Here is a 26,713-nt window from a genome sequence, read left to right as displayed (position 1 = left end):
TGGCTTCCAGTGCGCACCGCAAACTTCCGGATTGGGCATGACGGTCCACGGACGAGACTCGACATCGACTGGAGAAGTACTTCAGAAATCAGGCTAGATGAGCTGCTCAACGGCCGAAGCGTGCTCGGGGACTCATGTAGTCACGAGGCCGCAGCTGCGTACCTGCTAGGCGCTCTCGCAACTCGTTGACAGCTCCGAATCTCGCTCAGACCAAACATAAGGTATGTGCATTTGTGTAGACTAGGATCATAGTTTCATGAAGCACCAGAAAAATACCACCGTCACGTTATTTCCTTCCTTGCCTTAGGCCTGATTCGCGATGGGAACATATGATTCCGCTCTCATGCCTATCAACCATAGCTGCATGCCATTCATAGCATTGGGAGGGTACACCGGGCATGCAATGGATGAGTTCCGGTTCTTCTAAATAGTGTGAACGTAATGGGTATCAAATTCTGCGCTGCGAGGCCTATGATCGTGCTGTCTACCATTTCCTTCGCAGCCTTTGAAGGTCTGCTCCTGTATCTGTTCATAGCCAGCCGACCACTCGTTCTGTAGATCCGCTGTTCCCTGTCTCCTCGTCTCAACTCCAATGTGGTGATAGATCCAAACGTCTCGATAAATCCAGACGCAGCGTCGAGATGGCGTATCTGGCCATCTCACCTCTCGACAGTGTCATATTGTGTCGCGCCGTAAGTTGTTGCACTCAAGAGGGCAAAGCTGCGCCACTTGCTCACGCTGCTGCAGTTGATATTCGTCCAAATACTCAAAGCATTGGACACCGGCTTTTGTCGGACATCATAGATAGCCGTTGCGGATGTGCTGGAGTGTCAAGTACTGGGCATCGTCCGGTGGTGGATGTGCTGGTCGTCGAGCCATCCAATGGACTCGCATCATGCGCATCGGAGGTCCGGTCTCCTCTTCGACCGTCTGTGGCGGGATCTTCTGATCCAGTCCAGCTGCAATGTGGTTCAAGGCCATTGCAATGACCACGTCCTCCATCGATAAGGTCAACAATTTCAAGCTCTCATTCTCGCGATAGAGCAAGATCGTAGTCTTGATCAGCCACCAAAGAAGAACTCTGTCAATCCTCTCTTCTTCTTCACTTGCCCATCACCTTCGGTCGCACTGACATCCGGCTCGTCGGCCTTATCGGCATCCCAAAACACACCCGGCCGGATCATCCAGCTGCCCATCCATGCCAGTCCGAATGTCGCCGCCAGACACACAAATACCGCCTGCGGGAAGCCTTTCGCAGTGGCCGAGAATATGGCATTGAACACAGCAGGCGCCACGACACGAGCAAGACAGTGCAAGAGGCTCATAGCCCCGAGCAGTTGGCCGGTACGTTCGACGGGCACGTGTTTCGTCAGAGCCGCTTGTAAAGTGGGAGATCCGATACCTCCAAACGCGGCAATCACACCGGAGAGCGTAAATGGACCACCGGTCGAGGAAAGGGAGTAGCCGATGTATCCCACCATGTCCAGGAAGATCGCAAGTCGCATGATAATGAGGTCGAAATTGTCGCAGCCAGTGTTTTTCGCCTTTTCGGCATCTTCGTGAGAGAGCGGCTTGCCACGGACCATGCGCGTGACGAGAGGGAGGATTATGAGCAGACACACCACGCGGGAGGAGTTCACAGCCGTCATGAAACGGGCCGACTCGAATGTTTCCCAGCCGAATTGCTGCTTGACGTAGATGACGATGACGGTCATGGATCCCATGGCTACGCCGAAGCAGACGGTGTCGACGGCCGCGAGGAAGAACAGGTTGCGACGGAGAGCTGGCGAGGTGCCTGGACCGGTCGGATAGAGGGTCTTCAACGGAGCGAGCACATTCAGCGAGCGGATACGGTTGATCCAGTCGCCTTGTTCGCCTTGTTGGGCAACGTGAGCAGCATGGAGCTCTCGAGCTTGTTTCTGACGTGCTTCAGACAGGGATTCCGGGATGATGAAAAGCAGAAAGAATACGAAGGCGACATGCACAGAGGTGAGCATGTAGAAGATCGAGACGATGCTGCCGGTGAGTTTGACGATGTAGCCGGCAAAGATCGGACCAATGGCGAGTGCGGTGAACAGGGCGCCGTGGAAGTAGCCGAATGCGACATTTCGAGAGGCCGGGGGTGTGCAGTCGGTGGCGTATGCGTGAGATATGGACATGGCAAGGATGAAGGATCCCGTGAGGCCATCGAGGGCGTAGGAGACGAGGATCAGTGGGATTGGGAAGGTTTCCGGGTAGATGGCAGCGAAAATGAAGATGATTTCACCGGCAATGGTGCCGCAGCTGGTGATGACCAGCACTATCCTGCGGCCGTATCGATCAGACAGGGCACCGAGCTTTGGACTTGCAATCGCAGATAAAATCCCTGAGATGACGCTGGCCCAGAGAGTGAGGATGCTCGCGCGAGAGGAAACTTCGGGTATGCGACATTGATTGTTGGTGCCACCGCGAAAGTCGACAGGAAGTAAAGCCAGGTTTGGATTGAGAGACATCTGATCGGAGATGTACTGGCGACAGACGAGGTCCATGATGAGGTTTATCTTTGGCGCGATGATTCCCCCAAAGGCAAATGCGAGGACGAAGAATGGTCCAACCATCCAGAAGAGGGAGGGTCGTTTGTACCATGGTAGTCCTGCGAATTCATCGTATGAGGTCTCACGCGTCGGTCCATTTGGTGGAGACTTGATAGCATCGTAGCTGTGCCCACGGCTGGTTGCAAGAAGTGGTGCTCTCTCGTTGGCGGATGCATCACTGATGTCGCCTGTCAAGCCTCCTTGTGTTGCGCTCGCTAGCAGTCGTTCCCCATGCTCTTGCTGCCTGGCCCTCGTCACTGCTGGTCCTCGCAGCGATTCTTCCGCAGTGAATACTGCTTCAGTGTCCATTTCGAATTGGTCAAAGTGCTCTTGATCGGATTGGTTGTATCTTTCTCTCCTCGGCCAGCGATAGATATATCGATACACTCGGGCAGATTCCTGTTCCTGAAAGATGGATCAACCCTGGCGCATTGTGTCGCAGGGATTCTGTCAGCCTTATCAGGAGGGCTATCGCGTCGGGCTGTTCGATTGATATACGTCGGTCGTAGTGGTGATTGCGATGGAGCAGGAGGAGAAGATGGAGAAGATGGAGAGGCAGGAGAATCAGGACGGCGTGGCGAGATATATATTCACATCGGCATCGAGCGGCGAGTCTGGACGGATGGAGCAAACAAGGAATGAAACGAAACACGAGGGGAACAGCACGCGATGGCGACGACGAGGCAAGGTATTTCGGACGGGGAGCCCATGGCGGAAGACTGAGTCTGAGTCGTCGATGCGATGCGATGCGATTCATAATCCGGGATCTGTTCAGCCACGCGGAGTGGCCGAACCTGCCCTGTAGCTCCAAAGTTAATGCCATCATCGATCGTGAGGTGTCGTTGCGGTCTTCGGTCCGGGCGCGATAAGCTTGTTTCCGAGAAGTCTCCCTCATTCCCAGCATCTGCCTTCTCGTCTCGTCTTTCCTCCGACCGAAAGGCTATACCATTATTATTATTATCATCCACACCTCACGTCGTATTCTCTGCACTGCCTCCGCGCATCCAGGGAGACTCGTTACTGCGCCTTGGCACAGCATCAGAACTTTGATACATTCCTGGGATCTAAGACAACGGTATGTGCCCAGCAGATCGCTTGTCGTAGACAATACGTCACGCCGATGGATAGAAGCATCATCAACTGATCCTTCAGCGATAGGCGTCGACTCAGAAGACGTGCCGAGAGTATACATTGTTACCTAAGGTACAGAAGAGACTGCGACTCACGCTATAACCCACCCACACGACTACATCTTCACTCCCCTGATCTTATCCAGCTTGCTCTTCACAGCTTCATTGAACTTTTCCTTCTCAAACACCCTGGTAGCCTTCTCATGCCCGAGGATGGCCTTGGTCCACCTACCGACATTCGGCAATTTCTCCATCTCCGTCTTCAACGCCTGCGGCACCAACTCTCCATCCTCGGCCATCGCCAGCAATCGCATCACAAACGGCGCACACATGACCTCTGCAAAGGTGAGCTCCGCACTCCCACCGAAGAAAGGCGCCGCATCGGACAGAAGAGGTTCAATCTCCTTCTTCAAGATCTGCACCGTTTCCTTCGATTTGGCATCTCTCTCCTCCTCCGTCGCGGCACGTAGAATAGCCATCTGCGCCGGCGAGACTTTGTCCGTCCATGTCTGATGGAAGAATGCGATCCGAGCGCGGGTCAGAGCGTCGGCAGGTGAGGTTGTGGCAGGCAGAAGGTGGGATGGAAATGCGTCGCAGAGGAATTCAGCGACCACGCCCGACTCGGTGATGATTTGTTCTTGATCGACCGAGCCGGGAAGGGTGAATTTCATGGCTGGCACGAGTCCGCGTGGGTTGATGTCCAGGTACCACTGCGGACGGGGAGAGTCGAGATCGATTAGGACCTCTTCGTAAGGCAAGTCTAGCTCGCGAAGAGTAATGTCTGCTCGGTGGGCATATGGGCAGCCGTGGTTGGTATAGAAGACGATCTTGGGAGCGGTTGCAGTGGCCATGATTGTTATGTGCTTGCTTGAGGATAGTTGGGCGTCGATGTGCGATTGATGAAAGGAGATGATCGTGAGGGTGGGTGGATGCAATGTTCTGGCAACGACTCTGCTTATATACCTCAAGAGGATGCTGAGCTGCTGACGAATCCGACTCCTGCTGGACTTCTTCCTTTAGGGCACAGCTTCACCTCGAGCGCATATCCATGCTCGAGAAGGATGCTGCTTAGCAATGCCAGGTTGCTCTGCATCATGTCGTATCCTCAGGAAACAGTCGCGAAAGTCGAGCATTCCAGGACTTAACGCTGATCAGACGTCCGTGGAGGTACCGCTCAAACAGCACAGCCCAAGCCAAGCCAATCGAGCGAGAGTTGCGTGCAAAGTTGGGGAGGTGGCCATAAGATCGGGTTTACAGTAGTTCACAGACGACTGTCGCCAATGTCTCCGAGCCGTTACGTGAATTGCACCGGACGAAGTGCTCCAAGGTGGCCTGGAGTGTGCTTCAAACAGGAGAAATTGGTTCGCTCGTGAACTCTACTTTCGGTCCCTCGCAATATTGAACCCCGCAACCCTTGTACCTGACATGTGCCATGTGGGACAGAGCTATTATTGAGAGCCGACAGATTGAGCTGTGCGACTTGGGATTCCATTTCCATCGCTCGCTGCTTGAGCTTCTTCATCAGAGACAAGAAGTGATGAGATGGAAAATCGGACCATCGATCGATGAATGATCGCCTGGCGCCCTAGATCTCAAAGCTTCTCACTATTGGCCGCCCTCAAGCCAATCTCAATATGTACTGTGCCGTCTGGATCTGTGCTCGATCCTCTCACCAGCGTGGAACTCTTGTCTCTGCTGGCAAATTCCTGAGGCGTCTCACGGCTGTCCGAGTGTCGACATCGAATGTCACCTTACTGTACCGTGCTATATACTCAAGACCGATGTCAATTCGATCAATCGTTCAACGGTCGGCCGGCATCCCCAAAACTCTGGTACCGCTTGATGGGGCACACTAAATGTCACCAAACTAAGACCAAAGCAGTAGAATTCTGGAAGTCTCCCCTATTTGGACACCAGTTCATCTCCTGAGCTCCCCTGTTTTGCATGCCGGACCATGTCGTGGATATTTCGCTAAACCTCCTCCTCCAGACAGACCCCAATCCTATTCCTCTCTTCCCTTGTCACCTCTCAGCACCCTTTCTTTCCTTTATCGTTGCACCTTTTACTTCTCAGTATACCCCCAGGTTTTCGTGTTCTTTTGGCCTCGCTCGTCGTGCCAGTCACTCCTTCATAATCACTCCTTGTTCTATTCTGCTATAGCTTCTACGATCCGCGAATCCGTTTTGGCCATTCTACCGACCGTGGCCGTTTTCTCAACAGCAGTACCAGCTGTCATTGCGTCTTCTTCTACTATTGTCTTATTTACCGACCCATTCTTTGTGCTCGGACTTTGGGATCTGGACTTCATACTCGACCACTTCCCGGACATTGAAAGATTTGGGATATTGTGAACACAAGAGCCGGAGGCCGAGAGAAGAGTGTATATTGTGTAAATTTGGATACCATCGCTCACGGCACCAATCTTTCGCATCGGTGCCTGTTGTGTCTTCCTGTTCCCACCTCCATACTGTGTTGGGCTTGCAAGATCACTGTCGCTCCAGACAGACGACGGGCTACCTTCGTCGATCACGGTGTCGCGGTTCTGCAACATTGGCTGAGAGCTTCCAGCCATACCGCGTTGTCCTATTGACATTGTCCACGGAAGAGCCTTCAATACCCCCGACCTGCTATACCACAGTCCGGTCCCTCGAGACTCGGACCTCAACCCATCAACACGGCCGTTCTATCAGCGAATCCGCGGGACAGTCTCGTGCTGCCACCGCATCTATTCGGAAAGCAGAACAGCAGCAGCATGTCTTCCAGTCAGAACTTCGGCCATCGCCAGACGCAATCCTTCGCTGTGAAGCCATCTACCTCTCCTGAAAATGGTTTCCCCAACGGACCTTTTGGCCACTCCTCGCAACAATCCATCAGCGGATATGGCGACCGTCACCCGCAGAGGAGTAGTCAGATTCCTAACATCAACACCAACACCAACCGCATGTCGATCTCCATGAACAATCAGCAGTCTCACTACAACGAACTTCAAACTCCTCAGACTGGATACGACATGAACTTTACTCCTCTTCTTCCCTCGCAATTGCTGATGGGAAGTCCTTTCCAACCCGGCTCGCCGTCGACTTTCCAATCGCCGCAATTTCAGAGCTTCTCCAGCTTCACTCAACAGCCGAACCACCAAAACAATCGAATGAGCGTGAGTATGAATCCGATGTATCAGCAGCAAGCCGCACCTTTCTCGCCTGGCATGCTCAGCTCGATGGGATCTCCCAACCCGATTGGGTCTCCATACTTCGGAAGCATGCAATCGCCGACCACTGGTGGATTCAACTCGATCAATGTGCAGACCATGGCACCTCAATACGGTCAGCAAATGCAAATGGGCAACTCGGCATTGATGTCTGCATCCTCCCGCACGGTGTATCTTGGCAACATTCCTCCGGAGACCACTCCGGAAGAGATCCTCAGCCATGTACGCAGCGGTCAAATTGAATCCGTGCGTCTCCTCCCGGACAAGAATTGTGCCTTCATCTCCTTCCTCGACGCCAGTTCTGCGACACACTTCCACTCGGACGCCATTTTGAAGAAACTCTCCATCCAAGGACAGGACATCAAGATCGGCTGGGGGAAGCCATCATCTGTCCCCAGCTCTGTCGCCCTCGCAGTGCAGCAATCTGGCGCCTCCCGAAACGTGTACCTGGGAAATTTGCCAGAAGAAACGACCGAGGACGAAATTCGCGAGGACCTGTCCAAATTCGGGCCCATCGATACTGTCAAGCTTGTGCGCGAGAAGTCGATTGGATTCGTGCACTTCCTGTCCATTGGCAACGCCATCAAAGCGGTCACACAGCTGCCGCAGGACCCAAAATATCAGGCTCCGAGGCGCGTGTACTATGGCAAAGACCGCTGTGCATACGTTTCCAAGACGCAGCAGCAGAACGCGGCGCAGTATCTCGGTATTGCACCTGGATATGCGCACGTCCTGAATGGTGCAGATCGTGACTTGATCACAAATGCGCTCGCTCAGCAGTCTGTAGCTGCCGCAGCTGTGGCGACCACGGCAGGAGGAGTGTCGAATTTGGGTAACCGAACGGTGTACTTGGGCAATATCCACCCGGAGACGACGATCGAGGAGATTTGCAATGTGGTCAGAGGAGGTCTGTTGCACCACATTCGATACATCCCGGACAAGCACATTTGCTTTGTGACATTCATCGATCCGACTTCTGCGGCGTCGTTCTACGCGTTGAGCAATTTGCAAGGACTGATGATACACAATCGCCGTCTGAAGATTGGCTGGGGCAAGCACTCCGGAGCGCTGCCTCCTGCAATCGCACTCGCAGTCTCAGGCGGTGCTTCGCGAAACGTCTATGTGGGCAATCTGGACGAGAGCTGGAATGAGGATCGCCTTCGCCAGGACTTTCAGGAGTACGGCGATATCGAGCTGGTCAACACCCTTCGAGAGAAGAGCTGTGCATTCGTCAACTTCACGAACATCGCGAATGCGATCAAGGCGATCGAGGCGGTGCGTGGCAAGGAAGAATACAAGCGCTTCAAAGTGAACTTCGGCAAGGACCGTTGCGGCAACCCTCCACGACAAGCCTCTCACCAGCAGCAGCAGGCGCAACAGCAGGCACAGCAGCAGTACCAACAATCCGATCCTACCAACGGACTTTCATCTCCATCGCCCGTCAACGGCCTTGCGCCCTCTTCCCGGCCTGCCAACTCCATCTCGCCCGTCTCCTCGAACCCGCCTCACCACTCCAGTTCCTCCGGCTATGACCCACGCCACGGACCCACGGCTTCCACAATCTTCAACACCGGCACCAACAACCCTCTGACGCTCTACCTCGCCGCAACACAACACGCCGCCGCGCAAGCCGCCGCTGATCAGCAACAGGCTCTGCAGAACCAACGCCACGAGCTAAGCAGTCCCGACAGCACCAGCTCCGGCTACGGACCGACCTCGACCTCGCCGTTCGGAAACGTCTCCGCCGCACAACACGCCTTCTACTCCTCTCCCAACGAGGCAGCGGGCGGACGCTCTTCCGCGCAAGGAGGAGGAAATGGCCTCGAAGTGCCCTCGGGTCAACACTTTGGTCATGCAAGTCACCACAGCATGAACGTCTCCGCCTCGAATAACAATAATGGCAATAACAGTAATGGAGGAGGTTCTGGATATGGAGCTTCGGCGAGCCATAGCTCAGCGGCGAATCAGAGCTTGAGGGGAATGCATTCGCGGACGGTCAGTTTGCCGGCCTTTTCGTTGCAGAGCCAACAGCAGATTCTGGCGCAACAACAGGCAGCGCTTCAGGCCAAGCTGCAGCAGTCGCAGCAGTCTCAGGGATACGGTGGAGGATATGCGAGTGGTAATGGAGGCTTCGGTTTGGGTGTCAGCAGTGAGGGACTGCAAGGATGGGCGGAAGAGGAGGTTGCTTGAGGGTGTGTGTGTGAGAAGAGGTGTTGGGTGTGGGAATTCGGTGTATATTGGTGGGATGAAGCATGAGGGATCGGCTGAGAAGACGCATCGTCTGAGATGGATCGTGTTGCAGGAGGAGATGCATGTGGTGGAAGAAGTAATACCCCCCCCCTTTCCTGGAGTGAGAATGTACGTATGTAAGAAATTTGGACATGGGAAGGAAAGATTATTCGATCATTCTCCCTCCTCCAGCTCCCTCCAGCTCCCTTCGATCATTCTTCCTCCTCCAGCTCCCTCCAGCTCCCTTCGATCATTCTTCCTCCTCTGGCTCGTTTCAACCGGCTTTCGCGTCGCATTCCCGGTGAACCACCTCGTCCCTTCCTGGCGTGCTTCTCAGGCGTCGGTATGACAGTGCGCATCCAGGGTACCCGCCAAGGGGGTGCAATCTTTGCCTGAATGGTTGCATTGCGAGTCCTTCGAGTGGCAGCGGTGTTAGCGAAGAGAGATCGCATCGTATCAGCAGACATGTTTGGAACCTACGGAAGTGCAGTTGTAGAGCTTCCCGGAGGCCTTGCAGACACCCCAGTCAAATCTGGTCCTCTTGTAGCATCGCTGGACACTGTCAGTACGGGATGGTAGATGCGGGTGTTTTGGATGGAGGACATGCGTTGGCAAAGGCAGCCGAAGCCATGGTGAGCACGATGACGAGCTGAGAGATCTGCATTGTCCTCGAGGTCTTGTGTTGCGACCTTGAATTTGCTGTGGAATGGTTTGGAGAGGGAGCGAGGAAGTCTTGGGTGCCGGCGATGGTCTCGTTTTCAACATTTCACTGAGTCCAGACACGAGCATTCGAATTTCGAGGACAGCGGCAATTGACGGAGCATGGGAAATTGCGCGAACAGGCGAGCATCAGGAGAGATAATTGAGTTCGCAGGAGGTATCACGCGTTGACCGACACATTCGCCTGAGACGTTGCTGTGGTGTTCCAGTTGTGCTGGCGGCAGATAGCGCCAACGAAGTCAAATGTCAGCACACCAGCATGCCAGTATGCCGGCAACTCGCGGTGAGCGAGGCATGGTGCAAAGATCAGACGATTCTCCGGAAATAGTGGTCAGCCGTCATTTGCTGCGCCCATGTTCAGACAGTCTTAGTTTCGAGTGCCAGCCAACAATACTTGCCTTGGATACGAGAATGGTGCCAGGCATGAGTATACTTTGCGCCTTTGACACATCAATATCGCAAGTCCGCTCTGGGTGTCCAGGATCGAGCTGACAGCTTTAAATTGTCCGACCCAGGACATCGAAAGGCCGGATGAGGTGATCCATGGAACTCGGAGCGCTCAGCGAGGGGCGACGAGCGGTGAAGAAAATGCTGCGACGCAGGAGATGTTGTCTCCTCGAGGACTGATCAAACTTCCGTGTCTTCGTCGTGTAGGATGTAAGCCTCCATTTTGCGCCCGGTATACGGCTAGAGGAGACATGACGACAGTTCACAACGACCTGTCATCCACCGTGGAATACACACGACGTTGGCACGTATCGTCTTCTCCGGAATGTTCGACTGTCTCGGTCATCGAAGAAGTGGAGGAAATTAGAGTGAGGTGAAGACGAGCCTCGATCACGTAAGCAGGCGTGAATCCAGCGAACAGTGGTGGAGCAATCCAGACGATGATCCCAAGAAGATCCATGTCCCAAGAAGATCCGTGACCATCGACCATCCTCCTCAACATTGATATCACGCATTGACGGCCTCGACCTCCACGATGCCGCCCATTACACTCCCTTCTCGTCTTCTCGCCCTCCCCGCAGCGCTCCGCTCCCTCGCCTTCAAATCCTCCATCCAACCGGTTCAGTCCATCTCCCGATCATACGCCACGTACAACACCAACGCATCCGGCACTCCTCAACCTCAGTCCTCCGTCAACGACACCGAAGTCACCCACTTCAATGCCCTCGCCAGCACGTGGTGGGATCCACACGGCAGCAGTCGACTTTTACATCTCATGAATCCACTGCGGCATGACTTTATAGGGAAATGTCTTGGACCAAATGCATCGATACACAAGAGCGGGAAGGGATTGAGAGTTTTGGACATTGGCTGTGGAGGTGGCATATTTGCCGAGTCCGCAGCGAGAAGACAGGATGTGGAAAGTGTAACAGCTATCGATCCGAGTCCAGAGGTGATTGCCATTGCAAAACAACACCGCAGACATGACCCTCACCTCATGCAACCTGGCAAACTGGATTATCGCAACGTCGCGATTGAAGGCCTGAAATCCTCCGATCACGAAGGTTTCGACATAATCTCCGTCTTTGAGGTGATCGAACACATCCAATCTCCCTCCGCATTTCTGGAACAGGTCCTACCTCATCTCAAACCAGGCGGATGGCTTGTAGGGTCTACAATCGCACGTACTGGAACGAGTTGGTTCACGACAAAGTTCATGGCTGAGGATGTGCTGAGGATTGTGCCGAGAGGGACGCATGAGTGGAGCCAGTATATCAACCCGGGAGAAATGAGGGAATGGGCGAGGAGTCGGAAGGAGCTGGATGTGGATGTGGGTGGTGACGGGTGGAGGCAGATGGGTGTTGTGTATGTGCCGGGCTTGGGTTGGAGGGAGGTCAATGGCAGTGAGAGTTGGGGCAACTACTTCTTTGGAGCAAGGAAGAGGATAGTCGCGGAATCGGGGAAGGAGTAGATACTGCGGGAGACACGCCTGGGCCCGACTGGACGGAGAACGTAATTTAGGCCATGTCTACAGGACTTTGCATAGACTCACCTCTTGGATGGACGCCGGAAGACAACTCCATCGAGGGTCCCGTTGGGGGATTATGAGATCTGCACGGCGCCATGGACTTTGAGCTTAGCAGACAGCACAGCCACCTCTCCGTTCATTGCTCGGACTTCGACGCAGAGGCACTAGACATATCTGAAGAGCGCAGCGGGTCCACGGGACACACAGTTGGGTTCAAACTCGAAGGGCATGTGGATCTGATCCGCTACAGACCTTGAGCTTGCCACGGCCAGACTATTGGTTTCGGATGTCAGAAACTGCAGGAGATCGAGAATTGGTCACGTGCTATACCCGCATAGCCCACCTCCGGCACCGATTTCCACTCTGAACTACGCTCGTTAGTCACGAATTCGTGGTAAGCAGCGTTCCTCTTAAAGCAGCACGGAGAAATAAGCATTGAGGCCGTCCGCAGCTCTTCCCGCTTTCGTCGCAGAAGGTACTTCGTAAGTATCACGCCAGCAGGCCACGCTTGCCCTCTATTGCCTTTTGCGAGGTCCTCGTGCAGGAGCAGTCCAGGGTCCATCAGGCCATCGAAGTCGACAATCGTTGTTAAGGGCGCCTTGTGTGCCGCACTGCCCGACTGAGCAGTACCAGGTGGCTGGCGAGTCGCAAAGAACGACGAAGCTCATATGATTCATAATCATCTTACGGTGCTGCAGCAACATGCGGCAATCGTCGCTGTAGATCACGGTCGCAGTAGCGGATACCGGCACTGCGTTGGATGATCGCTGGTAGCTCAGGTGTTTAGCCTTTGCAAGACCTCGGACCTGCGTTGTCGTTCGACTTCCGACTCCGAACAATGTGCGGGGCGGGCAACATCAAAGTAACGCATACATGCGCAGTGTTGTTGTATAAGTGTACGAAGGCAGCTGATTCCACTGATTTGCCTTCGATCCCAAGCATCCACCATATTCACAATCATGGCCACTCAAGCGTCAGGACTTCGCCGCATCCCTGGCGAAGCAGTGGACACCTCTGTGCTCGCCTCCTCCATCACCCTCCCATTTTCCAAACGCACTGCTCCGAACCGCTTCCTCAAAGCACCAATGACCGAACGACTCTGCACCTGGAACAAGCCCGATGAGCCCATCTCCCTCCGTGGCTCTCCAACACCAGAGTACCTTCGCCTCTATACCCACTGGGGCGGTGCCTCGATCGGCATCATTGTCGCCGGCAACGTGATGCTACGCCACGATATGGTCGAAGCCTACGGCAACCCCATCCTCTCCGACCCGACGGATACCGCACGGGTCGCCGCTTTCCGCGAAGTCACCACCGCGGTCAAACGTGAGGGATCCCTCTTCGTCGCCCAGCTTTCCATGCCAGGCCGTCAAGGGCCCGCGACTCTGAACCCACATCCAGTATCCGCATCAGACGTGCACCTCAAAATCGGCTGGTCAGGCAACAACTTCGCTCCGCCTCGCGCCTTGACTGTGCCAGAAATCCACGACATCGTCAAGCAATGGGGAACGTCCGCCAAGCTCTGTTACGATGCAGGCTTCGATGGCGTACAAGTCCACTGCGCGCACGGCTACCTGTTAGCACAATTCCTCTCACCGACGACCAACAAACGCACAGACCAATACGGCGGGACATTCTCCAACCGCACACGCATCATCTTTGAGATCCTGGAGGAGATCCGACGTCAGGTTCCCGATCCGGAATTCATCATCTGCGTCAAACTCAACTCGGTCGAATTCCAGCCCGAAGGCCAGACGCCCGAAGACTGTCGGAATTTATGCGTGGCGTTGGAAGAAGCCCAGGTGGACTTCATCGACATATCCGGCGGGACGTTCGAAGGTCGAGCGTTCCACCATGTCAAAGAGAGTACGCGGCAGCGAGAGTCGTACTTTATCGAGTTCGCGGATCAGATCCGGCCGTTGTTGAAGAAGACGCTGTTGTACGTGACGGGTGGGTTTCGGACGGCGGCGGGAATGGTGATGGCCATTTCTGAGAATTCTTGTGATGGGATTGGATTGGGTCGGCCGCTTGGTGCGGAGCCGTACTTTTGTCGGGATATTTTGAGTGGGAAGATTACTGGTGCGTTGGAGAGCGGTGTTCCGTTGCCCAAGAGCACGCAGAGTACGGGTACGCAGTTGCATCAGGTCGGTAGAGGAGAGGAGCTGGTTAGTGATTGGAGTTCGAAGGAGGAGGTGGAGAGGTGGGTGGAAGCGGATAAAGTCGAGGAGGAGAGGAAATTGAGGATCCTGCCTGTGGTCGATAGCTCGGGTTACGCGCCGTTGAAGCCGGTGGTAGGATTGGAGTTCGCAAAGGGAATTAAGACCGCATGAACGGTGCATGTGTTGGAGAATAGCAATTTGTTTGCCAACATCAGCTCACGTTATTCGTAAGGTAGCTGTCTGCCCACCGTGCTTGTACCTGTCCAAGCAACCACACTGTCCTGTCATCCTAGACGTACATGTAACCGTGCGGCTAGCTTACCTGGACCAGGTCGTGAAAGGCTCCTGTGCTTGTTCGGGTACGGTATCTGCGTCAGGTCGACTAAGTTGCTTGGACCTGGTCGATACTGTTACATGTCACGATACCTGTACCCATCCGACGCATTGATTCGTAGTGTCCACGTCCAGTTACTGCCAATTGCCCGGCCATGGTCTCTCGCCAGTCCTGACGGTTACATGTAGAAGCAGGAAGTGGTCCACAGCGACGGACGAAGATGTGGGCTCAACATGTTCATACTTCGAAATGTGAGTATATTCACTTCGTTCGTAACAGAGGATGAGCCTCCGTATTTCTGCAGTAGCAAGAATGGTCAGCGGAAGTCTGGTAAGCCTCCATGATGTTGAGGGCACTCACAAAACGTAGTCATCAAGCGAAATCACATGCGGCTCGCTAAATATCAGATAAAAGTACTTCAACGTCTCGGCGGTCCTGCGATTGTGTCAGCGTAGTCCAGGGGTTGCCATTGACCTCCAGAAGAAGACAAGCCTCACCAGAACGATTCCATCGACGCAATCAATTAGAGATGTCAGCACCCTGCAGTCATTTAGTCTCTGAAGAGCTTACCTTCTTTCCTCCTCCCTCTACTCTTACATCGCCGACCGCTGCATATGCAATCCTCGTGCGTGTCGACTTATTGATGCTTTCGAACATTTCCCAGGCCTTTTCCCTCAGCCCCTCGTCTCCTGTGATACGGTACAGGACGAAAACGCTTTCGATGGCTTCTGGTCGGAGGATGTAGCGACTGTCCCGGATCGACGTGAAGCCTGGTGGCAAGGCGTTTTGGGAGATGAGATGTTCAGCGCGAAGGGTGTGATTTTGCGTGACTGGAATGACAGCTGCAGTTGGAGCGGCCACGGGATTCGGATGGGCGCGGGACAGGATGCCTTCGTGCCAGGCCTCGGTCGACCAAGTGCAGTTCTGCATTGGCTTTCCATTCTTGGTGGTGGTTGGAACTTCGGAGCACGGCAGAGCGGTGAAGAGCTCCGGCATGATTCCAGTCGGCATACTATCGTACGCCCAAAGGCAGCCATCTACGAGCTCGCGGGCGAGGTCGAGATTGGAAGGAGTATGAAAGATCTGTGCGGCAAGCGCGACCATGCCACCCGCAAAGCAGGCGAGATGCTCGGCTTCTGGATGAAGGGTATTTTTGTGCGCGGAGTGACGAACGGTTCCAGGGAGGAGGATGCGTTGAGTCTCGTCCGGAGCGAGTGGACGAAAGAGAACGTGTTCACGGGCCGTCTGCAGGGCACTGGTGAACATGCGCTGGTATTGCGAGGTCTGACCTCCGAGGAGGAGATGCTGTTTCGGGAGGTATTCGTACATGGAATCCGCCATACCGCCGAGCGTGAAAGAGGTATCGCGGGTGAAGTCGCCGGTGTAGGTGTTGATCATTGTCGGCCATAGACCTGGAAGCTTCGTGTGATTTTGGGATGCCTCGAGGAGGTCGGTAACACGAGCAATGGCATCGTACCATTTGGGATTGCCCGTAAGTTGAGATAAACGAGTAAACTCGAGAGTGAGTGAGCCTACTTCGGCGAGGAGGGAGCTGGGTTTGGCCTCTTGACTGTGGCCCAGGACGGTGTTCTGCCACTTCCAACGGGTGACTGGCATGCGGTTGGGCGTGTCGAATGCAAGATAGAGCATTTCTCCAAGGTCGATGGCTTTTGTGAGGAGAATGGGATATTGATGTCCGCTAACGTCGTACGCACTGAGCAAGCCTCCCAGGTATCGAATGGTAGTCTCAAAGACATTCACTTCGGTGAGGCGGGTTCTTGTGAAGTCGATCTTCTTAAGACTCGACACGGCATTTGCGAACTCTTTCTTCTTGCCCATAATCCACAGTGTATCAAGGGAGTCCACCAGCGTTGCTCCCCATCCTCCGAAGGGATTCTTCGACTGACCAGTCAACGGGTTGACCTCATCGTGTAACCAAGCATTTTCCTTGTATCCATTCCACGAGTGCTCGAAAGCTTCCTCAATCGCTCTCAACCGACGCTCACGTTCTCTTGCACGGTTGGCACTCTCGGGAAAGAAATCATGTTGTATTCGTGGGATGGTTACGTGGTCGCCAGTGGGTAAGTTGGTGAAGGTCTCGACAGGATGAAGCTGCTGGACATTTTTCCATTTGAATCGAGGTTTGAACCAGCCGGGGTGGAGTATCTTGTCGATCGGCCGTGTGCGATGCTGCCTGCGACGCTGAGCTGGTGTGGGTTCGGTCAGGTAGAAGAAGAGCGCGAAGAAGAAGAGGAATGAGAGTGTGCTGACTATGACTCCACGTCGCAGCGGACGCATGCTGCGGCTGGCGTGGTGAAAGGCAGACGCTGGAAAGGAGTGACGGGAGCCAGTGAAGGCATTGAAGAGCAGCAGTCAGTGAAGAGGAGGAATATTGTCGAAGTGGAAGAGAAGTGAGGGAATGCCAAAGGAGAGCTCCTCAGTGAGGATTTGCTATACTTGCCGGGGTGTACGGTACGGTACTCGACTCAAGCGCTGATCGTCTGACGCTGCAGGTATTTGTTGAGGGGAGGTGCGCGGGTCGCTCTGGCCTGTTTCGGCGATCAGGAGACGAATTTCGATATTGCGAGGCATGGCCTGAGTGAAGAGAGGAGAGTTCATGTATGACCTTGCTGTTCGCGTTCGCTATGATAGCGAGGGTCATATCGCTACAGCAGCCTGAATTGACATTGGTTGTGAGTGAAGATGCTGAGTTGTATCGACGTTCGCGTGCACGAGAATAGCTCCCGCTCCGGCATCTGTCCCTTCCTTCCCACGGGCCGTTCAGCCTTACCGGATCTTAACCACTCCCGGCCAAGCTCCGTTGAATAAACGACCAAAGACACGTCCCTTGAATCAATACCGCGACTTCGATCGACCCTTCCAGATACAAACATGACACGATAACCATCCAGCTCCAAGTGTGATCCCGATCAGAGTAGCAGGACCTATTCGCGCGCAATGGCGGATTCGTACCCAACCCTGCCACAGTGTGCTGCCGTCGCGACTGCGCTTAAAGTCCTCCTGTGGCCGGCATAGTACGTCTGCCTATCGAACAAGAATCACACTTGTGGAAGAGTACCACAAGAGAGACGAGCTCACTGACACACTGCTACATAGTAAGTCGACAGACTTTGAAGTCCATCGAAATTGGCTGGCTATCACGAATTCTCTGCCTCTCAAGGAGTGGTACTTCGAGGTTCGTTGAAGCGATCAAGACTTGCAACATTCAAAGACCCAGTCTCTCACATACTCCTAGGATACATCAGAATGGACGCTCGACTATCCTCCCTTCTTCGCCTACTTCGAGTGGACCATGTCACAAGTCGCCAAGTTCGTCGACCCGCGAATGCTACATGTCCACAATCTCGGCCACGATTCCTGGCAGACCATCTACTTTCAACGAGCCACGGTCCTCGTCACAGAGCTGGTCTTGCTCTACGCTCTTCACTTGTATGTCCTCGTTGGGAAGCACTTCTTGTACAACCCATTGACAGTCACACAGATACATCAAGTCCTCCCCTGAATCCTCGAAACGCCAAGCCCACGCCGCTGCACTCTCCATCTTCCTCTCCCCAGGCCTGTTGATCATCGATCACATCCACTTCCAGTACAATGGATTCTTGTATGGCGTTCTCATCCTGTCCATGGTCCTGGCGCGTTACTCGAAAGGCGGTCTTCTGGCCAGTGGCATCCTCTTCGCCGCTCTGCTCTGTCTGAAGCACATCTACCTCTATCTGGCTCCGGCATATTTTGTCTTCTTACTGCGCCGGTACTGTCTTGGGCGCGAGTCGATCTTCCACATCCAGTTCTTCAACTGCGTCAAATTGGGTCTGGGAATTGCGATCGTCTTTGCGCTCGCCTTCTTACCCTTTCGCGATCAGTTACCACAGGTCTTCAGTCGGCTGTTCCCGTTCTCAAGAGGACTGTGCCATGCCTACTGGGCTCCGAACGTTTGGGCTATATACTCGTTTACCGATCGGGTGCTCATCTATTGTAAGCATACACATCTGATGCAGCCAGTGCAGTACTGACATGTTCACTTAGTGGCACCATACCTCAAACTCCCAGTCTCCGCGCAAGCGGTCAACAGCGTCACGCGCGGTCTTGTCGGCGACACTTCCTTCGCAGTACTTCCCAATGTACCGCCACGGATGACGTTCATTTTCACCCTGGCCACTCAGATCGTGAGTCTCCGCCAGTTCCGCTCGAGTCACAATTCTCTGACCTCTTCACAGCCCGCCCTCCTCAAACTTTTCTCCGTTCCAACGTGGACGAACTTCATCGCGACCATCACCCTTTGCGGATACTCCTCCTTCCTCTTCGGCTGGCACGTCCATGAAAAGGCCATCTTACTCGTCATCATACCCTTCAGTCTCATCGCTCTCAAGGACCGTCGATATCTGGGAGCTTTCCGACCGCTAGCAGTGGCGGGACATGTTAGTCTCTTTCCGCTACTGTTCACGGCCATGGAATTCCCAGTAAAAGTCGTGTATACGATTCTCTGGGGTGTGATATTGCTGCTGGGTTTCGATCGGTTGGCGCCAGCGTAAGTCATGCTCCATCGACCTCCCTTTCAGTGCAACGAATAAACACACGGCTAACATTGAACTTCTTCTCCTCTAGATCATCGCGACCGCGCATCTTCCTCTTTGATCGATTCTCACTACTCTACATCGTTGTCGCGATTCCGTTGATCGCATATAGCGCACTGATCCACGGACTAGTCTTTGGAAAGAAGTACGAATTTTTGCCGCTGATGTTCATCAGTTCGTACTCGGCGATTGGAGTCGTAGCGAGCTGGATCGGCTTTACCGTGGTTTTCTTCACGGAATGAATGTGCTGTATACATCCGATAGATTATTCGCTTCGAATGAAAGCCTCTTCGTCGAGGCATATGTATTAGTGTCTCCTGCCACATCCAATAGCGATATATATTGGATCACAAGCCTCTTACGAATTGGAATATGGCCTGGCGTAGCTGTCGTTGACACATTCGACGGAGGAAACTGTTACGCAAGACCTCGAAACCTAAATCGGTGCGGGTTGGATGGCTGACCAGGGACGAGAAAAGGGAGCGTTTGCGCAGAGTGCTGATATTGGGTTACTGACATTCTGACAAGTCAGTTATAATTCTATAGTGAGCGGGAAGTCAATAAGCTGATTCTACCGAATCGAACGAGTCCAAACAGTGTGTACAACATGTCGGTTGTTGACGAGCAATGCACGGCTGGAAATCGGAGAGGAGGTGGAATTTCAGTCGAGGAGATCTGTTTCTGCTGCGTTGCCGCATTCGTCCCTAGCGCGCAGCAGGGTGACCTCAGATTCGCCGGGCCTGGCGCATCTCTCGAAAGTGGCCCGCAGAAACAGCCTCCCCACACGTGCGAGGTACCCATTCTGTTTAGCAGCACTCTCCAAAGCATGGCTGATCCCGTCCTTGACACATTCTCGCTCCCTTCTCCCACTTCTCCCTCCTTCGACCTTCCTCTTCCCTTTCATCAACATCCACCTCCACCACCGACGCGATCCTCCCATCTCCATCCGCGTCCGCCTCGACCGTCGATCAACTCACGCGTTTCGACCCGATCATCCTCCTCCTCCGCGGACCTCCTACCCTGCCTTTTCACCAACACACCAAGCTCGACTTGTCGCACCCCTCTGCGCCCACCCTTCACCACAACTCCCTCCACACAACCTCGACCATCAACCCTCACTTTCCACATACACTCGAACCATCTCCGACACTCGACGATCACGAATATACATTCAAGCAGGAAGAAAGATTAAGACCCAGCCGTGCGCTGGGTCTTTGCAATCATGGTGCGCTTTCGACATCAAGACATTCGCGAGGATGAACCTGCAACCAACGATGATATACAGGTGCTCAATAAGAGGAAGCCGGTCCATCTCATACCGCAACCGACCAACTTGACGGATACCACCGAGGTGAATATGACAGCCCAATCGGTCGAGAGGAACCTCCGGCTGACACGTGAACGATTACAGGTTTTTGTCATGAAAGGCACGGGTGAAGTCTTCACGGATTATGAGAAATACATCAAGCGGTATGTTTGAGATCCATTGGACATAGAGAGATGTGGAAACAGCTGGCTAACGTTTTGGACTTTACAGCTTCGACTGGCTCAACCAAGTACGCAGCACTTCCAAACGCGCCACCAACAGCATCAAAACTGACATCCATCTAGAAAAAGTTCACCGATGCGGTTAATGGCAAGTCTGGTCTGACATATTGGGACGCGTTACAATCAGAGGTATGACATCACGCAATGATTCTCCAGTATGATGATCGAAAGTCCCGACCAACTGACGTGAACCTGTACAGACGAAAAGCTCCAAGGTCATCGAGAATGTCTTTCCGGAAGTGCTCCGCGACCCGATCCTGCGCAAAGTCCAGTTCTCGACGATCTCGAGGATGGATGAGCTCGGTAAGTCCCGCAGTCTCGGTATGGATGAATGTCTTTCTCACATCCCTTCAAGTCAACACCATCTTCGATGAGTTCAAGCATGACTTCTTTCCCGGCGAGGATGTGTCTGTGCTGTTCGATAGCGGCGAGCAGCTTCAAGGCGTCATCCGCGAGAAGGCGAAGTTCCCGATGATCCGCGCTGCAGATGGATCGATCCAGCGCGAGCCATTTTCGAGATACTTTGTGAGGATTAGCGAATCTTCCAACGACGAGGCTCTCGCGGACGACAAGCACATCCGCCGCGACCGCAAAGTCTTCACGAAGCAGAACCTCCGCTCATTCCTTAAGAACTCGTTGCAGCGCGAAGCCTGGACTGGAGCCCCATGGCTGGTCAAGGAGCACCTCGCAATTCACTATCGCCTGCCGATGGAGATTCCAGCACACCTCCTGCAAGACGCTCGATTACTGATGCACAAGCAGCAAGCGCTGGCAGTGCGGCCACCGAAGGGCAGGAAATCGAAGAACCTCACTGCGCAGGACTTCTCTCGCATGTCGTCAGATGAGGCACGCATGCACATGCACCATCAGCAACAACATCCCGGCGCTGCGCAACATCAGCACGTGCAGAACAACGCGCAAGTGCAGATTCGTCCTCCAGCGCCGCCACCCATCAAGTACCCAATCGAGGATCTCGACGTCGCGCCGAAGAGAAACGGTGTGACTCGTCCGGAGCTGAAGTTCTTCACGGAAGAGATGGACAAGTACGTTCGAGGCAACCGCAAGACGTCCTCTTTCCAAGGCATCGACATGGAGTCGCTGGGCATGCTACTCGAGGTGTGGAATACGCTCAATGTGCAGTGCGAGGTCTATGTCTTGGACAGCTTCACGTTCGACGACTTTGTGGATGCGATGAGTTATTCCAACCTCGATACGCCGTGCGAGCTTCTGGATGAGATTCACTGCGCTGTGCTGAAGCTTTTCCTGGATAAAGATGGCAACGTCACAGTCAAGGATCTGCCGAAGAAGCCGGAAGAAGGTGGGGATGAATCAGAGGTGCAAGACGAGAGCGAGGTCTCAACACCAGCCGAGGACGTTCCGGCACGGTCGACCCGCAGCAGATTGAGCATCATGGAGTCCGCTGCGGATACAGTGCAGAGCCCAGGCGAGCGAGGCAATCGAGCCGCAGGAATGTTGTCCGATCGCGACTGGAAGGAGAGGCTTTTCACGGGCGAGTTCGAAGATGGCGGCTGGCAGGTGATTTTGGTTGGAGTTCTGTACCAACTCTCGCTGAATTCGAGATTCAAGGACAGGTGCAACGAGATCCTGGCGGAATTGGCTCCGATGGAGATGGAGCCCAACCAACAGACCGCTCTCGTGCAGTACGCCGACCTGGACATCAAGCTTCGGATCTCCGCGCTGCAGATGTTGACGATCCTGACCATTCGCACGGACACAGTCAAAACTTTCCTGGAGGCTTGCATGGAGGACATGACCGATGTGAGGAAGAAGAAGATTGAACTTCAACGCGCGAAGAAGGCAGCGGCGGAAGAGTTCGCGGCAAAGGACCAGGAGAGGAAGATTCTGCTTCCAGAGCATATGCCGGAGTCGCCCAAACTTGAAGAGAGCGTCGTCAGCGTCGAACACGATATAACTGAGGACACCATCGAGCTCAACGGTGGAGGGAGCACGGATGGTGATGACGAAGCAGCCGCCAACGGCCGTTCTCTGCGCCGCGGTAACGACCGCAAGCGCAAACGCGATGAAGAAGCCGCCCGCCGCGAAAAGATCAAAGCTGAAAAGGCGGAAGCTGCAAAGAAAGAGACCAAGGCCGCAAAGGAATTCAGGAAGCTCGTCAACGAAGTCGAAGAACTGCGGAAGAAGATCATCCACCTCGAAGAACAGATCGACGAGTGCGACTCCGACCTGCGCGAGGCTAACGTCCAGCGTACCAAAGTGCTCGGCAAGGACCGCTTCTGCAATCGTTACTACTGGTTCGAGCGCAACGGCCAACCATTTGGCGGACTGCCCACCTCCTCCACTTCCTCATACGGCTATGCCAATGGCCGCATCTGGGTGCAAGGCCCAGACGACATGGAGCGTGAAGGCTTCATCGACCGCCCGAAACCCGAGCAGAACGAATACCACGCCCGCTTCCGCTGCACCGTTCCCGAACGCCGCCAACAAGAGGAAGGCGCCACGATCCTCGCCAACGCCTCCGAGTGGGGGTTCTACGACAGCCCGGACCATCTGGACGCTCTCATCGGCTGGCTGGACGAGCGTGGCGAGCGCGAGAGGGCCTTGCGCAAAGAGCTCATGGCGTGGCGGGACAAGATCGTCCAGTACATGAACGCGTACCATGACTTTGTGGCTTCGGAGGAGAAGAAGAAGGTGGAGGAAGAGGAGACGAAGGAGGTGGCCCTGGCGACGCGCATCAATACGAGGCATAAGGTCGCTGAGGAGAAGGCGGAGGATGTGGAGCGGTGTTGTCGATGGACGAATACCATGGCGCTCACTGAGCTGGAACACATTCACTCGAGGCCTGGGAAGGGCAAGGAGAAGAAGGGGAAGAAGGGTGTTGCTGTTCCTGTGAGTCGCTCGGGGAAGCCAGCGACGAGGCAGGGAGAGCGGTACAAGTTCTAAGTTGTGGGTGGCTGCATGTTATGAGGCAAGTCCGTTGTCGAAGGGCAGGCTGGTTGTGCGGAAAGGCATGGAAAAGCACTTGTTTGGCGGCATAGCGTGGGCGCTTTTCGGCGGATACCTTTCAAGCTGTTGCATTTCCAGCGAAGCGAGTTGCGGCGCCATCTGGCGACATCATGTTCCCTCTTAAGGGATCGAACTTTTACGAGATCTCAATCATGTCTCATTCCTCACTGTGCGATGATAAGTCGAGCGGGCCAGCACTGGTGATTGGGAAGAGGCAGAAACGAACAATCGGTCGAGGGGGTCATGGATTCATTGCACAGTGGCTGTGCTCTTGCCAGCTGCTCTTCTGGAAGAATCTTGCTCCCAGGCAAATATCGCTTCCCTGATAACGCCGCGCTAAGTATACTAGATGCCTTCAAACCACACAGCCGCTTGGACACGCGACCTCAATCGAGTTCCATCTTCGTCTCAAAGTATCCGATCACGGCATCCACTAGATCCGCCTTCTTCGTCTTTCCCTTGATGCCCTTCAATGCACACCAGTCCTTGAGCTCCGTAACCTTGAACTTCGTCAACTGGTCCTTCTCATACGCCTTCTTCATCATCGCGTCATCAATCCCAGGCTCATCGTCATCCTCGTCTTTGACCTTCTTGCTCGCCTTGCCCGCCGTTGATGCGGCACCAGCACCGCGCTTCGCACCGCCCGTCGCGGTAGGGTGAATGTTGGCTTTGTTCGCCGCCTCCCACTCTGCAAACGCAGCGTCGAGTTCCGCACCCCATTCCACCACGTACCCTCCCACGCGCTTGTGGATCTGCTTCCATCTCGGTAATGTCTTGTCCTCGGGCAGTTCAGGCAAGTCTTCTTCCAGGGCCAGGGCCTGAAGAATGCGGAAGAACCACTGCAGAGATGGGTTGGGGTATTTCTTTGGATCGTACACCGCGCCGGGAAGTTGGAGGTTCTGTAGCACAGTGCGCATTTTGTCGACGACGTTGTCTGGAGCGCGGACGAGACTGGTCTCAGGTGCGGAGCGGATATCATCGGCGAAGGGCAGGGGTCGCACCCAGAGCCCGGGAGGCATGTCTTGATCGCCTGAGGCGTTGCGTTCTTCGGCGCCGGGTAGGAGGCCGACGAGACGTGGTTTAGCGTTGCGGCGAGGAATGTACCATGCTAGAGCAAAGTACCGCTTGCGGAGGAGGGTTTGGTGGAGGGCGGAGAAAACGCGAGTGGAGCCGATGAAGGAGTCTTCGGACGGGTAGAGGAAGGTAGACTCTTTGATTGCGGCCCAAGCAGGCAGAAGTTCCAAGTCCTTGAATCCAATGATCCGGATGATGGGATCGCCATAATTTTGAATGGCGGCGAGCTCTTCGTCGGTGAATGAGACGGTCTCGCCGCCGAATTTGAATGCTCGTCGGATCTCGATCTTCTCGACGGTGCGGGCGGTATCTTCGGCGACGAGAGTACTGCTGCCTACGGCAAGCTGGGCTTTCTCGCTGTCGGGAGGAACGTATACATATGTGCTGCGTTTCGGGACCTGACGCTTGAGAATGAGGAATCCCTTGATACCAATGCGAAAGCCAGGGCCAATCTCGAGGGGTACCGAGCTAAACAGAGCTCGTCGAGGGGCGGACCGAGAGTTGACTGACGATATGAGTGATTGCAGGAGAGAGATACCGTCTTTTGCCGTGGAGCTGGCGGCTTTGATGTCTGCTGTGAGAGGTGCGGGTGCGTCGGGATCGGCGGGAGTAGAAGAGTAAACGATATCATTGTAGAACTTGCTGCGGTCGAATGTATAGTCACGATCTGGGTGAGATATGGGGAACAATTCGATGGTGACCCCCAAATCGTACAAATCCTTCGCACGCACGGCAGCGCTGTTCCTTGAATCTCGGCTGTTGGGATGCGGGTAGTCGTTGTCCGTGACTATGAAGAGCCGTCTCGAATTGAAGTTGGGCGCTTTTGTGGTGAAGACTTGATTTGCGCAAAACAAGACATTGGCCATGCTGACTTCTTCAGGACTCGCTTGCAAGATAGCGGCGGACTCCTCTTCGTCGTCGACCAGATCTCGCAACAGCTTCACATCGGCGGCCGCGGGCACGTCCAGATCCGTGAGCAGGTAGCAATGCGGATATTGCAAGGCTCCACTGCCAGTCTTCTCGTCGCCCTCTTGAAATTTGCTCTTCTCTGTACCGAACAGCAGGATGCCCATCATGTCACTGGGGTTGCTGATGATCCGTTGTTGCATCAACGAATATGCACATTTCAACGCGGCCACTGTTGGAGACAATCCCGTGTCTGGCTTCTTTGGGTCTGCTTCGGACGGTTTTGCGAGCATACTCTCGCTGACATCGATGGCAAAGAGAACAGCATCCTTTGTCGTCTTGTAGCCTCCTTCCTGAAGCTCTTCTTCCTCGTCGTCTTCATCCTCGGGAACTGGATTCCATCTTGAGCTTTCAGCTGGTCGATGTGCAACGTCCGTCATGGTTGCAGTCGCCGGTCTGAACCGCGACGTGGACTGTTGATGTTGTTGGTTGTAGAAGAAAGACAAGTGACAGTGTGGAATCGACTTTATGTTTCGGCGATTGCTGCCTCAGAGTCTCGCGACTGCCTAACGCGAAACCAACGCCACAGCCCGTGCTGTCAGGATGAGAGATGCTACGAGGTGCTGCGTATATTCTGGAACCTTTTGCTGCTCTCTCTCTCCCGTCTCGTGATCACTTCACGAGGACAAATATATTTCCATTCCATATTTTATTTCGCGCGATTCCCGATGTTGTTTGCATGTTCACCAAGTCTCACTCTCAATCATGGCTGAAATGGCGCCGTTGACCTCGGTGAGTGAAGCACTTCAACGACGTTCAAAGTTGCGTATACTGACTCCTGGCCAAGGCGCATACTCATGCTCGTAAAGCTGCTGAAGAGACACAGAATATCAACTGGTTGGAAGCGGCGAACGAGCATCAAGATGCCGCGATCGACTTCGCTCGCGCTTCGAAGAGCACGAACGACTCCGAGGTAGGTTCCTGATCACATTTCACGATTGTCAGTCCTGATCGAAAGTTCCAGGCTCTTCGTATTCTACGACTGCTGGAGGAGCAGCACAAAAGACTTGCACGTATAATCAAGACGCAAGAGTCCGAAGATCAAGCTCATGTTGAGGACGCTTCTGGAGAAGATTCACTCAAGAAGGACACCTCAATCTCCCGACGGGACTTTGCCGCGTCAAACAAGCCATCCACTCCCAAAGAGCAGGCTATATCATCAGCGCCCACGAAGCCTAGTCGCTCGGGAGCGCAAGCACGAGAGTCTTCTCCGTCTCTAG

At 54.2% G+C, this 26,713-nt stretch overlaps 9 protein-coding genes across 9 annotated transcripts; 5 read left to right on the top strand and 4 right to left on the bottom strand.

Moving 5' to 3' along the window:
- Positions 1-1,172: 1,172 nt before the first annotated feature.
- MYCGRDRAFT_22584 (uncharacterized protein) lies at positions 1,173-2,642 on the bottom strand (the record flags this gene model as incomplete). The annotated part of the gene is made up of 1 exon (XM_003853651.1): positions 1,173-2,642. A coding segment is annotated over one exon (1,470 nt), but the record flags the coding sequence as incomplete, so codon positions are not given.
- A 1,177-nt stretch (positions 2,643-3,819) lies between these two features.
- Positions 3,820-4,554, bottom strand: MYCGRDRAFT_108479 (uncharacterized protein; the record flags this gene model as incomplete). The annotated part of the gene is made up of 1 exon (XM_003853650.1): positions 3,820-4,554. One exon carries the CDS (start codon positions 4,552-4,554, stop codon positions 3,820-3,822), a length of 735 nt encoding a protein of 244 aa, XP_003853698.1.
- Positions 4,555-6,656: 2,102 nt separating this feature from the next.
- MYCGRDRAFT_69454 (uncharacterized protein) lies at positions 6,657-9,101 on the top strand (the record flags this gene model as incomplete). The annotated part of the gene is made up of 2 exons (XM_003854514.1): positions 6,657-8,592; positions 8,695-9,101. 2 exons carry the CDS (start codon positions 6,657-6,659, stop codon positions 9,099-9,101), a joined length of 2,343 nt encoding a protein of 780 aa, XP_003854562.1.
- A 1,686-nt stretch (positions 9,102-10,787) lies between these two features.
- On the top strand, positions 10,788-12,797 carry MYCGRDRAFT_69451 (uncharacterized protein; the record flags this gene model as incomplete). Its single annotated transcript, XM_003854515.1, has 2 exons — positions 10,788-12,229; positions 12,287-12,797. One exon carries the CDS (start codon positions 10,843-10,845, stop codon positions 11,776-11,778), a length of 936 nt encoding a protein of 311 aa, XP_003854563.1.
- MYCGRDRAFT_69448 (uncharacterized protein) lies at positions 12,795-14,165 on the top strand (the record flags this gene model as incomplete). The annotated part of the gene is made up of 1 exon (XM_003854516.1): positions 12,795-14,165. The coding sequence occupies one exon, from the start codon at positions 12,795-12,797 to the stop codon at positions 14,163-14,165; it is 1,371 nt and encodes a 456-aa protein (XP_003854564.1).
- A 424-nt stretch (positions 14,166-14,589) lies between these two features.
- On the bottom strand, positions 14,590-16,700 carry MgAMN4 (putative 1,2-alpha-mannosidase; the record flags this gene model as incomplete). The annotated part of the gene is made up of 3 exons (XM_003853649.1): positions 14,590-14,626; positions 14,689-14,753; positions 14,899-16,700. The coding sequence occupies 3 exons, from the start codon at positions 16,624-16,626 to the stop codon at positions 14,590-14,592; spliced, it is 1,830 nt and encodes a 609-aa protein (XP_003853697.1).
- A 494-nt stretch (positions 16,701-17,194) lies between these two features.
- MYCGRDRAFT_99433 (uncharacterized protein) lies at positions 17,195-19,162 on the top strand (the record flags this gene model as incomplete). Its single annotated transcript, XM_003854517.1, has 7 exons — positions 17,195-17,363; positions 17,446-17,524; positions 17,585-17,778; positions 17,831-18,321; positions 18,373-18,512; positions 18,564-18,874; positions 18,952-19,162. The coding sequence occupies 7 exons, from the start codon at positions 17,287-17,289 to the stop codon at positions 19,160-19,162; spliced, it is 1,503 nt and encodes a 500-aa protein (XP_003854565.1).
- A 980-nt stretch (positions 19,163-20,142) lies between these two features.
- On the top strand, positions 20,143-23,390 carry NFE2401 (imitation switch Two complex protein; the record flags this gene model as incomplete). The annotated part of the gene is made up of 6 exons (XM_003854518.1): positions 20,143-20,145; positions 20,206-20,271; positions 20,332-20,394; positions 20,532-20,597; positions 20,669-20,771; positions 20,824-23,390. 6 exons carry the CDS (start codon positions 20,143-20,145, stop codon positions 23,388-23,390), a joined length of 2,868 nt encoding a protein of 955 aa, XP_003854566.1.
- Positions 23,391-23,839: 449 nt separating this feature from the next.
- MYCGRDRAFT_85040 (uncharacterized protein) lies at positions 23,840-26,200 on the bottom strand (the record flags this gene model as incomplete). The annotated part of the gene is made up of 3 exons (XM_003853648.1): positions 23,840-24,033; positions 24,094-25,824; positions 26,191-26,200. 3 exons carry the CDS (start codon positions 26,198-26,200, stop codon positions 23,840-23,842), a joined length of 1,935 nt encoding a protein of 644 aa, XP_003853696.1.
- Between the last annotated feature and the right edge of the window lie 513 nt (positions 26,201-26,713).

This window comes from Zymoseptoria tritici, chromosome 3 (genome assembly GCF_000219625.1).
Source record: "Zymoseptoria tritici IPO323 chromosome 3, whole genome shotgun sequence".
Lineage (NCBI taxonomy): Eukaryota > Fungi > Ascomycota > Dothideomycetes > Mycosphaerellales > Mycosphaerellaceae > Zymoseptoria > Zymoseptoria tritici.
Note: the sequence above shows the minus strand (reverse complement) of the source record. Positions and strands in the feature narration are given on the sequence as shown.